This window comes from Rattus norvegicus, chromosome 1, assembly GCF_021556685.1.
Source record: "Rattus norvegicus strain SHRSP/BbbUtx chromosome 1, alternate assembly SHRSP_T2T, whole genome shotgun sequence".
Taxonomy (NCBI): Eukaryota; Metazoa; Chordata; class Mammalia; order Rodentia; family Muridae; genus Rattus; species Rattus norvegicus.
The window spans coordinates 17,303,362-17,317,006 of record NC_141534.1 but is presented as its reverse complement, the minus strand read 5'-3'; the positions used below and the strand labels follow the sequence as shown (position 1 = coordinate 17,317,006).

The 13,645-nt window shown below is 43.4% G+C and overlaps 1 protein-coding gene and 1 long non-coding RNA gene across 12 annotated transcripts in view; one reads left to right on the top strand and one right to left on the bottom strand.

The window, feature by feature from the left end:
• The window catches only part of Hbs1l (HBS1-like translational GTPase), a 77,683-nt gene extending 72,081 nt beyond the window's left edge, over nucleotides 1–5,602 (bottom strand). For all 10 annotated transcript variants that reach the window (XM_087659446.1, NM_001439728.1, NM_001439724.1 and 7 more), the window contains 2 exon segments: nucleotides 5,440–5,602; nucleotides 2,273–2,338 (listed from right to left, as the gene is read on the bottom strand). Coding sequence is in view for 6 of the 10 variants with exons in the window: in NM_001439724.1 (NP_001426653.1) it covers nucleotides 2,273–2,338; nucleotides 5,440–5,482 (109 nt within the window). In the remaining 4 variants the exon portion in view is untranslated.
• Nucleotides 5,603–5,731: 129 nt separating this feature from the next.
• Nucleotides 5,732–13,366, top strand: LOC134484960 (uncharacterized). 2 transcript variants are annotated; one of them, XR_015649127.1, is made up of 3 exons: nucleotides 5,732–6,414; nucleotides 8,287–8,524; nucleotides 12,915–13,366. It is a non-coding gene; the product is annotated as an uncharacterized LOC134484960 (long non-coding RNA). The 2 variants fall into 2 exon arrangements; XR_015649126.1 differs by lacking the exon at nucleotides 12,915–13,366 and having other exon boundaries at nucleotides 8,287–9,996.
• The last annotated feature ends 279 nt before the right edge of the window (nucleotides 13,367–13,645 follow it).

Here is a 13,645-nt window from a genome sequence, read left to right as displayed (position 1 = left end):
TTATTCCCTGAGCTCCTCACGACATCATGTGTTCATTCATCCTCAAAGGAGAAGTATCTTCTGAAGGGTGTGCGGACAGTGTGGTGCCTGATCCTGCTGTGAAGACGGAACCCCCGCTGAGGAACTGTCACCAGCACAGTGACCCATGAGCATGTCTCTTGGGGCATTTCTGTTACACAAACCTGTCCTACCAAGTTGCTTTTGGTCATGATATTTGATTAATTTCAATGAAGGAAAAAAATAGGACAGATACCAACAATGACCCAGTAACAAGGATGAGTCTGCTTCACAAAGCAGCCAGAAAGGCCCAGCAGCTATTCTGCTGCCCTGCCACGGCAGGCTACTGCTCTAAGTAACAGAACTAGTCCAAAGCTCTCACTTCTCATTGCCAGTTTCCTGACAGTGCACACGAAGAAAATAACCTAGGCCAAGCACAGGGCACACGGGCCAGTGATCCCAACATCAGGGACACTGAAGCAGGGACTCCCAGACTGTAGGCTAGCCTGTGGTACAAGTGAAGTTCAAGCCAGGCTAGTTTCCACTCTGGTGCGACGGCTGGGCCACACACTTTCCTTCCCTAGATTGCTTTTGGTAGTGGTCTTTTTGTCACTGCTGTCAGGGTGACGATGGTGGTCACACCCTGGATCTCTCGCATGCCTACTAAGCACCCTGAAAACGTTCTAGAAAATAAACAATTCAAATTTACATGCTTTTGTTAAAAGTAAGTTTATCAAAAAGGGGAAAGCATTTAACTACCTCCTGGGTGGTGATGTCAACAGATTTTCAAAAAGTTCAACAGTAACTCATAGCTAGGATGTCAGGAACGTGAACAATACAAGATGGAAGTCAAGCCATGAGAGAGACACGGAAGTCTGTGACCAACCATCAAGTAAGTCAGGCCACACGTGTAACTCTCAGGAGAACAACTTCTGAAAGAATAACTTGTGCTGTTAGCACACCAGGTAAATGCTGCCTATCTAGAGAGAGACCTTGAATTTGTACTATTTGTGAGCAAACTCTGCTGTATGAACAATCCACTTCAAACTATATTCAGCAAACCCTGAAGATCTCAAAACACACACACACACACACACACACACACACACACACACACACACACACGGGGGGGGGGGGGGCACGTATACACAGACAGGGTCTCTGTGGCTGTGGCTGGCCTGATTTGTATATACATATACCAAAGTGGCCTTAAACTCACTGAGATCAGCCTGCTTCAGACTGATCCCCTGAGTCCTGGGAGGAAAGGCATATACCACCACACCTAGTAGACCTCAACTCTTGTGAGCCTCCCTAATCTGTCTAAATATTACTATTCTTTCCCTAAATAAATTGTTCCCAGATGCCAGTCTAATATTCAAAATATTCCTGATATAAAATTTATTACTACCTGCCTTCAGAGGTCTAAGAATTTCACTAATCATCAAGTATTTTAGTGAATTTATATAACTACATGTTACAGAGATTATTAGAAAAACAAAGGCACCAAGGCTTTTCTTAAACTGCTTCATTTTTCCTTAACACATCTCAGCTCTTACTGCACAAAGCATGAAGGCCTGAATTCAATCCCTAATACCCATCAAAATCAGGTGTAGTCATGTACATGTCTGTAACCACAGCACTTTGAATGGCAGAGACACAGGGTCTCTGAAGCTTGCTGGTCACCATCTTAGATCACAGTTCAGTGAGAAATCCTGGCATAAAGAACTAAGAGGGAGAATGGTACAAGATTCCCGAGGTCCCTGTGCACTCCCATGTATGTGCAGAAGAAGCATACACCTAAACAAAGGCAAACAAGACATATGCACACAGGTGTGAGCGCTCGCTCACGCTCGCGCTCTCTCTCTCTCTCTCTCTCTCTCTCCTTCCCTCCCTCCCTCCCTCACACACACGCACACACACGCACACGCACGCATACGCTCGCAGAAAACAAAAACTATTCATGAGTAAAGAAAGTCTTGCAGGTGAACTTGGTGGGGCATATTTACTTACAGTCCATCCAAGTATGACTAAAGCTGGAGGACCACCAGGAGTTCAAGGCCACCCTGGCCTATATAACATCTATTTTTTGTTTTCAAATAATCCATTATAAAAACTTTAAATATTAACATGTGCATATATAAAGACATACACACATATACATATCTTTTTCAACATTACATATTACAGTCTCATGAACATTCTGGTCCAGGATGACAATTATACTTTGTTGACATTGTAGACAGCGAAATCAAAGAAACCATTTTTTAACACTTACCTGTTGATGGTGAGATGCAATAGTCATCCTCCACAGACTGGCCGTACAAGTCATCATCTTCAAAATCTAAAAAGGAAAAACTCTGTTACAAGCCCAATCAGCCTTGTGTATTAGTGAAGAAACATCTGAATTACCTACAAAGTAAGTTAACATACCAACTTTGAAGGATGCTGAAATGTCCACCTTTCCATAAATTCTAAGAGCTCTTCCCACAGAGAAGGCATGCATTAACAGTCTACGTTACTGACAATTTATACTTAAAAGACATACCTATGTCTTATGCTTTTAAGTTAAGTGGGCTTTATTTAATTTTCTCACATTACCTCCCTCCTCCCCTCCAGCCACGCATCTTTATAGAACCAGTAAGCACAGGGTAAATACATCAACCATACGGACATTCTTTGTGGGGAACCAGGATGCCTAACTTTGGTGATCACTAACTGACCTCAATGAATATGTTCTTTGTTGAGATTTTTCCTAAGGTTGCTTCTTTTTCTAGGTAAGCTCCCTGAAGTCTTCCTGCCACCTTAACCTTCCAACAGCCACCTCTAATTTCTTGTCTTCCAAGTACAACAGGTTTCAATAAATGAGAAATAACAGTTCCTTTCTGGCATACATAGGCCACTAAATTAGTGTGTTTACAGGTTAACAAATCAAACTGCTTTAAAACTGCAAGGAACACATATAATTTTATACCAGGGCCTACTATGGAGACATTTTTTAGACATTGGAAGTGTGCATACATTCCCAGCTCTCTTAATGCCAGAGCTCTAACAAACCAGAATAGAGTGATGACAAATTCCATGACAATTAGGCAGCATGAGGAAATACTGAGCAAGCTGGGAACACATGTGAGCGAAACGTGAAATTCCCCAGGAAGAAAACATTCAAACCAATTCTAAAGGAGGGAGGAGGCCAGTTTTCTAGGGCAAGCAGGCATCAGGAAAACCATGCTTAAAGGCCAAGACCTAATGCTGTGGCAAAGGAAAGTTGTATGACTGCTTTAAAACTGGATTAAAAAAAAAAGTAAGATTAAGTGAAATCAGAATGTAACCTCAAATTTAAAATTTCACTCACAATCTTTAGACATTACAAATCACTTCTGCTAGTTTGGTTGGCTTCAAGCAAGACAAAATATAAATATGAAGAGAACTCTTCCTGATGTTTCCCTAAAAGTGCTTCACTTATTCAACAAAACATTGGAGGGATTTACTACACCTAAGGCTGAACTATTTACTGAACTACTGTGCACAGTCCTAGGTCCCAACGCCAGTACTGTATAAACCGGGCCTGCCAGTCCATGCCTGTCACCTGATCAGAGGCAGGAGGATCATTCATTCATCATCCTTGGCTACACCTTGAATACAAGTCCAACAGGGGCTACATGAAATTGTCTCAAAACAAAAACCTAGTGGTGGAAGCAGTCATGAAAAGTACAGTAACACAGGGTTACACAGAGGAACCAACAGGTGTTTGCCCATAGACCAACTATAATGATTAGAATACTTCGGTGAAGTTTTAATTATTGAAAGCCTAAGGGGAAGCCTAACTGGGAAGAAGAAAACTGAAAATAAATTGAACTTTTGTAAACAGGAAGGGAGGACCATCCCAGGACAGGCTAGGCTCCGTTATGATGTCACCGATTGTTACAAAGAAATAAAACCTGACCTCAGCTGGCCGAGGTAAGAAGGGCTCAGAGGACACAAGGAATCCCAAGCCCTTCTAATTTACACCCTCTCTTTCACACCCTTCCTATGTTACTGTCATGACACTGTGTGGAAGCTCTCAGGCTTTAACCAGCTGTTACTTTAAAACAGTCAATATGTTAAGGAGTACTCTTAATTTTTTTTTTTTTCCTGGAGCTGGGGACCGAACCCAGGGCCTTGCGCTTGTTAGGCAAGTGCTCTACCACTGAGCTAAATCCCCAACCCCTTAAGTTGACAATCATCACTGGATAAGGAAAGAAATTAACAAACGTTCTTTACTTCACAGCTACAAAACGTCTTCCAGTCTAAAGTCATTTCTTTGTGGTAGTGGTCCACCGGGGCATTTTATACAGTCACTACATATTCTTACAGTGAATGTCTGCCAAGGAAGATATTCCAGGCAGACTGGGTCCAAGTCTGCAAATGCAGCCCAGAGTGTTAGATGCCAAAACCTGTTGCAGATGTTGAAACTCACAACCCTACCCCACCACCCCACCCACCACCACCCTCACTCCTGCCAAAGGGGGTTAATAACAACCATCTTCTTAAAACATTACATATTCTCCGTTTTAAAAAGCAGCAGGTCTAGGATTTTTGCATTAGTTTACATTTGTGTTTATTTTTAGTTTCTATGATGCTTAATAATGCTTATTATTATCCACTCAGTGCATGATGTATTTTTCCTAAAACCACTTCAACTCGTAGAGTGCATTCATATACATTTTTCATTAAAAAAAAAAAAAGCAAATTGCGAGTCCCTTTCTCACGACCTCCCCGCTAGTGTTGTTTTCCATTTCCTTTTAAAAATAAATGTACATTAAGCATTATCAGCCAATAACTGAGTGTGTATACACCTGAAGACCAGCAAATCGACCTAATTTCTTGACCCTTTTAAACAAGACTCTTTTCTGTTTCTCACGTCGCCAGTTTTGAAATTCTTTGAAAAATTCGGGAGGGGTTAAGTTCTGCAGTCAAAACGCACGGACGCGGGGGGAAAAAAAAAACAAACCCTAAATGAATCTGACGTTTGTAGCAGGCCGGCTGCAGGTAAGCGCTAAGCCAGCCTGTTTTAATAACTAAGTAACGCCTTATGGTTACGTCTGAAGGAGGGCTTATGAAACAGAAGTCAGAAACAGAAGTGGGGGGTCCCTGAATGAAACAAGGAAAGAGGAGGTGATGCTCGGATGCGAACAACATCGGATCCCGACCTCGCCACACCAGTGGGCCCTGGAGATGCTACACTCTTGCCCCGTCCGTAAACCTGCTCAGTCAGAAGACAGACAACACGCCGGCTTCCTCCCCGGGGCTCGCAGGTCCTATCCTCCGCCTGGTCCCCCCAAACCGTAGACACCAATGCGAACGTGACTCCGGGATCCAAGCTCGAATCCAGGCGGACGTAAGAGCGGCCAGGGCGGCAGCTGGAAGATCTAAGATGACGGCCAGCGCGGCCCTGCCACCCACCTTCATCATAGTTATAGCCCCGGACGTTCCGATGCCGGGCCATCGCGCATAGAGGGCGTCTGCCGCCGTCCCTTCCAGAAGAACTCCGCTCAGACACCGACGAGACGCGGACCGCAGGAGGGAAACCTCTGCCGCGCCATCTTGCCTTCCGCCAGGCCTCTGCGCCGAGCGTCCGCGCATGCGCAACGTCATACCTGCGCACTGCGCGACGGCTTGCTCTCCGTGTCACGGCCAGCGCCCCGGGGACGCATGCGCTCTCGCGAGCTGCCCGGTGGCGTGAGGTCCCGCCCACAACGAGTTGACTGACGTGGACTTAACCGGCCAGAAATCTAGAAACCACCGCGCTGTTGAACTGGAATCTTTGACCTACACCGGTTTTTAGAATTATTTCCCAACTTTGGTTTTTGATCATCAGAAAAGCTGCCTATTTCGCTCATTAAAGCAAGGACTTTATTTCAGCTTTTAAGCCTTAGTGAACACGATAGGCAGTCAACAAACGTGTAACTTTGGCATAATAATTAGTCCAAGCTGGAGAGGGAGACTTTTTAAACGAGTAATTTTAAGTTGGAAATGTAGCCATACTGGGTCAATATTCTTTGCATGTAACTCATGGGTTCAGGTATGGGCTCCATATGAAATTCATTAACAGCTCTGGTAAGCAACTGTCTGACCTTAGCTTTGTAAAATATTTCATTAGCACGGATTAATTAAGAAGGAAGCCTTAGGCATTGATTGAATACACAAACATGTGAACTTGCTAAGGGTGTTTAGTACAGTTTTTCAGACACAGAACTAGCCTTGGGTGCTTATGATGTAATAGTAACACATAAATCTATAACCTGTTATTAAACATCCTCGTTTTGTACAACATAAGGCTAATAATGCTGTGTAAAAGAAAACATCAACCTTATTATCATACTGAGCAAACCACTTTGTTGTAGCTTGTGTTTTCAATGCCAAGACCTTGTATCAAAGGTAAGTGTCAAATTCTGCCTTACTCAGCTTTTCTTATCCACAACAATGAAAAATAACACATTAAATTCATATTTGTAAATGGCTCAGATTTGAGTTCTGATTACCCAATGGTTGTTCTTAACTATCTTTGTTTCCTATGACTCCAAGGCAAAATTTTATGGACAAAAAAAAGTAGATGCTAATTTTATATGATTTTTAAGTGTTTTGTTTTACACTTTTAAGTAATTTCCACATTGCAGCCTATCTGTTTGTAAGTGAAGATATTATCTTACACATTATCAAACTCATAAATAATATTTGCCCATGTAAGAGGACTTAGCACTGAACATTAAGTGCTAAAACATATCAAATGTGCTCCACCTGGTGGCTCACTCCTTTAATCCTGGTAGATAGAGGCAGGTGGATCAGGAGTTCAAGGTCACCCTTGGCTACACAGGGACCAGACAGCCAACCAGCACTATTTGAGCCCCTGTCTCAGCTTCATATACATAAAACTTAAAAACAAAGGGCAGCTTCTATCCCACTGTAATCGTGAACGCTGCTAATTACAAGTCACTGACGCTGCTCTTGCAGTAAATGAGTTATAAATCGACCACTTAACGAGTTTGGTGAACAAGAAAACAATCCTGCCTCAGACATGATGCATAATTTGGGTCTGTGCACCAGTTCATTTTGTATTGACTCATGAAAATAGTCTATTATTTACACGTGCTAGTTTCAGTGGCAAGTTGACATAACAGAGTCACCTGGAAGTCGCCTTATCAGATTGTCCTATGAGGCACTGTCTTGATTGACAATTGACACAAGAGGTTCCAGGCTACTCTATAGCCTCCTTAGTAGGCAGGCCTGGGACGTAAGAGCATGAGCGGAAGAGTGGGCCTGCAAGGGAAAGCTAGCCGAGCATGAGCAGAAGAGTGGGCCTGTAAGGGAAAGCTAGCCGAGCATGAGCGGAAGAGTGGGCCTGCAAGGGAAAGCTAGCCGAGCATGAGCAGAAGAGTGGGCCTGTAAGCCGTTTCTTCTACGGTCTCGGCTTCCATTTCTGCTTTGCTTTCTGCCCTGACGTCCCTCAGTGATGGATTATAACTTGGAAGTGTAAGCCCAATAAACCCTTTCCTCCTACCAGTTGCTTTTTATCAGTCACTGTACTGGCTGGTTTCATATCAGAGTCATCAAAGAGAAAGGATCCTCAGTTGAGGAAATGTCTCCATGAGATCCAGCTATAAGACATTTTCTCAACTATGGTGAGAGTCCAGCCCATTGTGGGTGGTGCTATCCCTGGGCAAGCTGAGCAAGTCAGGGAAAACAAGTCAGAAAGAGGCACCCTCCATGGCCTCTGCATCAGCTCCTGACTCTCTTTTGGTGATGATCAGCAACGTGGGAGTGTAAGCTGAATCACCCTTTTTCCCCAACTTGCTTTTTGGTCCTGGTTTTTTGCTGCAGCTATAAAACCCTAACTAAGACACACAGCAAAAGATGAAACTCGAAAAGTACCTATTGATAGTGATACTGGAGTGACTTTGAAAACCACAACGGGACATGCTCTAAGTCTACAATCTGGGATGTTTGCACATATGTAAACACCAGCAACGCCTCCAACCCAACGAAGGCAACATATGCAGACTCTCAAGCATTTATATGCAGAATATAAGAATGTGAAAAGGTCCTGGCATCCTCCTGCTCTCCGTGGCTCCCTAACACGGCCTTCCGCAACAGCAGATCAGCTTTCTGTCACTAAAACTCCATTTGTATTTTTTTAAACCTTCACGTAGACAAAACATGACAGTGTGTGTTCTTATATCTTCATTTACTCAACTATTTTGAGGTTCAGCCACATTGGTCCGCGAATCAACAGCTCATTCCTTTTTCTCTCAGAAAGAATTCCATGTAGGAACGTTGGAGGAAATGCCAGCATGACCTGACGGCCAGCCTACTTGGCGGACTGCAATTCTAAATAAGAAGCATGACGCACCACTCTCCCGAAGTCACAACATGGGGCTCTCAAGAAGAAGCTGGTAGCTGTCCTTGAAGAGCCTGAACTCTTCATGTCTCCTTTGTGTGTGTCTTCTGCATAGAGACCCTGGGGGTGTGAGCGCTCACTATTCAGTCCAAGGTAATGTGCCAGCCAGTCACAGGCCACAGGCTTCTGCTCATGCTCAAAGCAGATGTGTTCGCTGAAACTGTCCCCAAAGTGGTTTATCTCCACGCCCTTTAGCTGTCTTGTCGAGGGATGCCCCAGGAAAAAAAAGCATGGAGACACCATGATTTGGATTACTTCCATTAAGCTATTGAAACCCACTTTGGTTATTTTCAGTGTTGACTACTACAAATTAGACTGCTATGAGTATTCATTACAAATTCTTCTGTGAAAATAACCTCTCTATTCCCTGAATAAATACTAGACCACGAAATGGTTAGACAGGGTGATTGTCATTTACCTTTTAGCAGTGCTGAGGATATAGTTCAATGGTAGAACCCTTGCCTCATGTGCACAAAAGCACTGTGACTGTGCCCAGCACCATAAAAGGAAAAAGACAGGAAGTGCGCGGCAGTTGGCAAAGCGGTTGGACAATTCTACACATCCCTGAGTGGTGGTCCTGCATCAGCCTTCCAAAACGTCTCACTGTCTGAAGACACTTGATTTTCTGATGAGCTCTCAGAAAGTGTCTGACTTGTTCAGTGCTTCCTAATGAGGCGTTTGCCTTCTTACCTCAATATTTTTGATATTCATAATACAATTCCTTTGTATAATTGCGATGTATAATTTGGCAACATTTCTCCCAGTGTGTGACTGATGGCTGCAGTTCTTCTTGTAGGGTAGGAGATGAAACGTGGGGTCTTGAGGGTTCTAGACAAGCACTGTACCACTGAGCATCTTCAACCATTTTTATTCTTTTAATAGTGTCTTTTTTAACATTTTTTTTGTTTTGTCGAAATCCCGTTTATTCATTTTTGGGCTTTCATGAATGATGCTAATGATTTCCCATCTAAGAAATCTTTACCAGAACAAAAGTCACACACGTTTTCTTCCAGCTTTTACGGTTTACCGTGTCAGGTGTTAAATTTAGGCTCCTGATGCATTTTCAGTTGAGCTTTTGAAAGAATGAAAAAATGCAGCCAAGAAGTCAGAAGTTTAGAAATGCTAAAATGCTATCTCACCCCTAGGAAGCCCTAAATATCTCAAATTCCAGACCCTGCTCTCTGTCAGTCAATAGGTAAAAAGTCACATTTCTTGAGCCTGCTCTCTGTAAGGAACTAGGTGTAAGGGCAAGATCGGCCCTTAAGTATGTGATCCCGACCTAGTAAGATAATAGAAAGCTTCTCCCAGGAACTAGCTGACCATAAAGTTAGATTACAATCTTGAAAACAATCTTGAGGAACAAAACGCTTCTCCATGTGATCTTTCACTGGTATTCTCGACATTTTCCAATGACGCTATCCCTACCGGCTTGGGTTGTGGTTTCTTCCTTTAAATACCCCTTCTCCCAGCTACTCGGGGTCGAACTCCTCTACTCCTGCGTGGGATACGAGTCTCAACCCCAGTGCACTGGTTCCTATCAATAAACCTCATATGATTACAGCAAAGACGGTTTCTCATGAGTTCTTGGGGGGTCGCATCATCCCAAGACTTGAGTGAGAGTCTCCCGGCTCCAGGGGTCTTTCACTTTGTGTATAGTGAAGATTTAGAGCACAGTCCATTTCTTGAAAAATGGCTGTTTATAGCACCAAATGTTGTGTTTTAGAAAAAGATAAGGGGAGAAGGAATATGTTTGGGGGACAGGGTGCCTCCGAGAGCCCATGATGAGGCATCTCTTCCTCCTGAGGAACTAACAACGTGATGGTATAGTATAGAATAGAGTTTATTTAGGGGAGGGGAGTTAAGAGGGTAGGAGAGACGAGGGGGGGTGGAGTAGAGGCTGGCCATGAACATGTGGAGAGGGGGGAGGGGAATGGGTAGAGAAGGGGAAGGAGTGAGAAGACAAAGCAAGAGAGTGGGAAGGAGGCCAGCAGCCCCTTTTATAGTGAGTCAGGTATACCTGGCTGTTGCCAGGTAACTGTGGGGCAGACAAAATGCCAACAATTGTGATGGAAATTACGAATTGTATTCTGAATATGTTTGTTCGGTTCTGTGACGGGGATTGAACACAGGGTCTTGAGCATTTTGGGTAAGTACACTCTACCATTCAGCTTCCACCTGGAAAGGTTAACAATCAGATTCCTGTAACTTAAGTTTTGTAATTTAAATGTAATTTCTGGGGCCGGGAAGATGACCCAAAACAAAGTATTTGGAGCCCCAGAACACACATAAAAACCCAGACAGCAGCTGCAATGTGCATCTGTACTCTCAGGACTGAAGACAAAGATTGGGGAGAGGGGGGCAATCCTTGGAGCTCACTGCCCAACCAGCTCAGCAGGCAAGCTCCAGCTTCAGTGAGAGTCCCTGTCACAAAAACTAAGACAAAAAGCAACTAAAGAATACACACGACATAGATCTCAGCTTTGGCCTGTATGCACACACATACACATTCCCAACAATCGAGTGAAATCATGACTCAATAAACTGTAATTAATCAATCAGATTTATATGTTAAGTTCTCAATCCACAGTACATCCTCACAATGAACTCACAACCAATTGATGAGGATAAGATAAATTTGCCTACAGAGATCCAACCCAACTACCTTGGCAATTCAAGACCACCCAGATCTGGATCGTCCTTCTCTGTCTCCATCTTGATTCTCCTTCCTTTCCCTTCTCTCCTGCCTTACAAAAATTTCATCCCTGCCTCATTTTTTTACTGTCCAATCACGACCTTGGCCTAACCTGTGCCAGCCCTCACCTGCAAATGGACATCAACCTACAACAAAGAATGGCGCTGCATGAGTTACATTGTCTACACAGAGTCTGTACATATACAAACAGGGCGACACTGAACAAGTCTCAGAGACGTTATGAACAAGGACCCAGGCATTGGATCCCTGTAGAGCCTTGCAGAACAAGCCAAACTCTTTTACTGAGGCAGGAAACAGATTATTGGAATATTTGAGATCAATGTGAATAAGGCTGGGGAGAAAGAACTAAACAGAGCTCTGTGGAGTCGTGTATGGTCACACACCCTTGCAACCCCAGCACTCAGGAAGCTCAAGCAGGGGGATTACAACTTGGAAGCAGTCTCAACAATAAATACATAAATGTATAGTTAGTTATATTGGAGTCTGACGTGCTCTGTACACGACTATGAGTGAGTTAAATGGTCTTACAGGTCTGTAAATTGTATTATGCTAGACATCTAAGGCTTATGAACCTTGTGTCACATAAGTTATACCCAAGGTAAGTTCATAAGTGTAGAGTGCAAAAACTAAAGAAAATGTAAAAAAAAAAAAAAAACCTAAGTAAAATTTTCCTGTCTGATGAATTATGCATACATGTGTTTTTTACCTATTTCAAGTATGCATTTATTTTAAATACTTTGCTTGTGACTCCTACATACAATTTTGGATATGCAAATAAACTTTAAGTCAAGTAACAGACTATGTCATATTACAGTGTGTGTCTTTTTTCTGCTCTGAGGTGAGCAGTCATTATCCACGGAATTTAAATTAAAATGGCTTTGTTATGGCTGAAATAATCCTACGCTTGCCAGGCACTTAAATACCCTTATGCTTTTTCATGAATTACAGTGATTTCTGTTATCTGTAATTATTACAGTGAGATGGGATTGATTTTGATTATTGGAAAGGAAGTGGAGGGACGGTAATTAATAACTGTGACATTGAACATGATAGATCTCAAGAGTTCTAGAGATTTATAATCAGACGTGTAGGGATGTTTAGCCTGCACTACAAACTATCAAATGCCCTGAGTCTTGGGCCTAGGGAGTTAGCCTAAGTCTGTAAAGGACTTGCTGTGCAACCAGGAGGACCTGAGTTCAGGTGCCCTGCACCCACATTAAAAGTCTGGTGAGACAGGTATCTATGATCCCAGCATTGGGCAGGTGGAGAGAGGACCCCTGGAGCAGCCTGGCCAGTTAGTCTAACTAAATTGGTAAGTTCCAGATTCCTTGAGAGCTCCTGTCTCAGAAATAGGGTGGAGAGCAATTGAAAAAGACACCCAAATCCAGCCTCTGACTCCCCAGTGTGAACAGATACTCACATGTATACACCTGAATTCAGACACCCAGACACACATATGCACATATCACACACACACACACACACACACACACACACACACACACACACACACACACACACACCGAGAGAGAGAGAGACTGAGACAGAGACAGAGACACTGGCCTACATCCTTCAAGTCTTTTATTGTCCATTGCAGATTATTTTAGGACTTGTAATTACACAGTAACTAAAATCCATTCATCTTTGCTATGGTTGACAAACGCCTGTAAAGCTAATGATATTTTTATCCTCCGTGGAATTTCTCCTCCTGTTCCTTATGTTACTGGTTTTCTAACAACGTTTTCTCTTTTCCTTTTATATTTTTAAAAGGCAGAATGTTGCAAGAGTCTGTGAATAGATCTTCAAAAGGTGCAGTTCTCACCCCCAAAAGACCACGCAGGGGATCTGCGTTTGACAGAAGCGCTGACCGCACACCTAAACAAACACAGCGATGTGTGGATCTCTTCAAAGAAGACTCCGGGGGTTTTTTCTCATTTCTTTGTGGTATTGTGGAGCAAATACAGAATGTAGTAAGAGGGTGGAAGGGGGACAGTGTGAGTCATGGACTTATCAAGCGGTATGATCCCCGCAAGGACAAAACAGAACTCCGAGTTCCATACGGAGACACGCAGACGGGCGTTTGCAGGGGAATGCCAGCACAGCAGTTAGCACCTGCGCGCAGCCTTCTACGGTCCCTCTTTCAAGACCCCGCCCATGCTGTCTAGCTGTCAATCATGTTATCAGGAAACATAATAGTAAAGCTACTTCACAAGTTCTTTACAAGACTCACTTTTCAAAAGTTCGTGTCGTTCTAAATGCTCTAGTAAGAATTTTAATCCTCCCGATTAAAATCTTTCAGTGGAAGCATTTCAAGCCCAAACCCCTACAAAGACAGGATTTCCACGATGATTTCAACCCTGCCTGGCTTCTCACCTCACCTGCTCTGTTACCCAGTCAGTGGCACTGCAGGTCGCAGATCCTACTTTTAAGGTTTCAAGTCTGGTTATGTCCTCTGCCCCAGGGCAGTAGGACATATTGTTCCTTCAGGCTAGACTTATCAT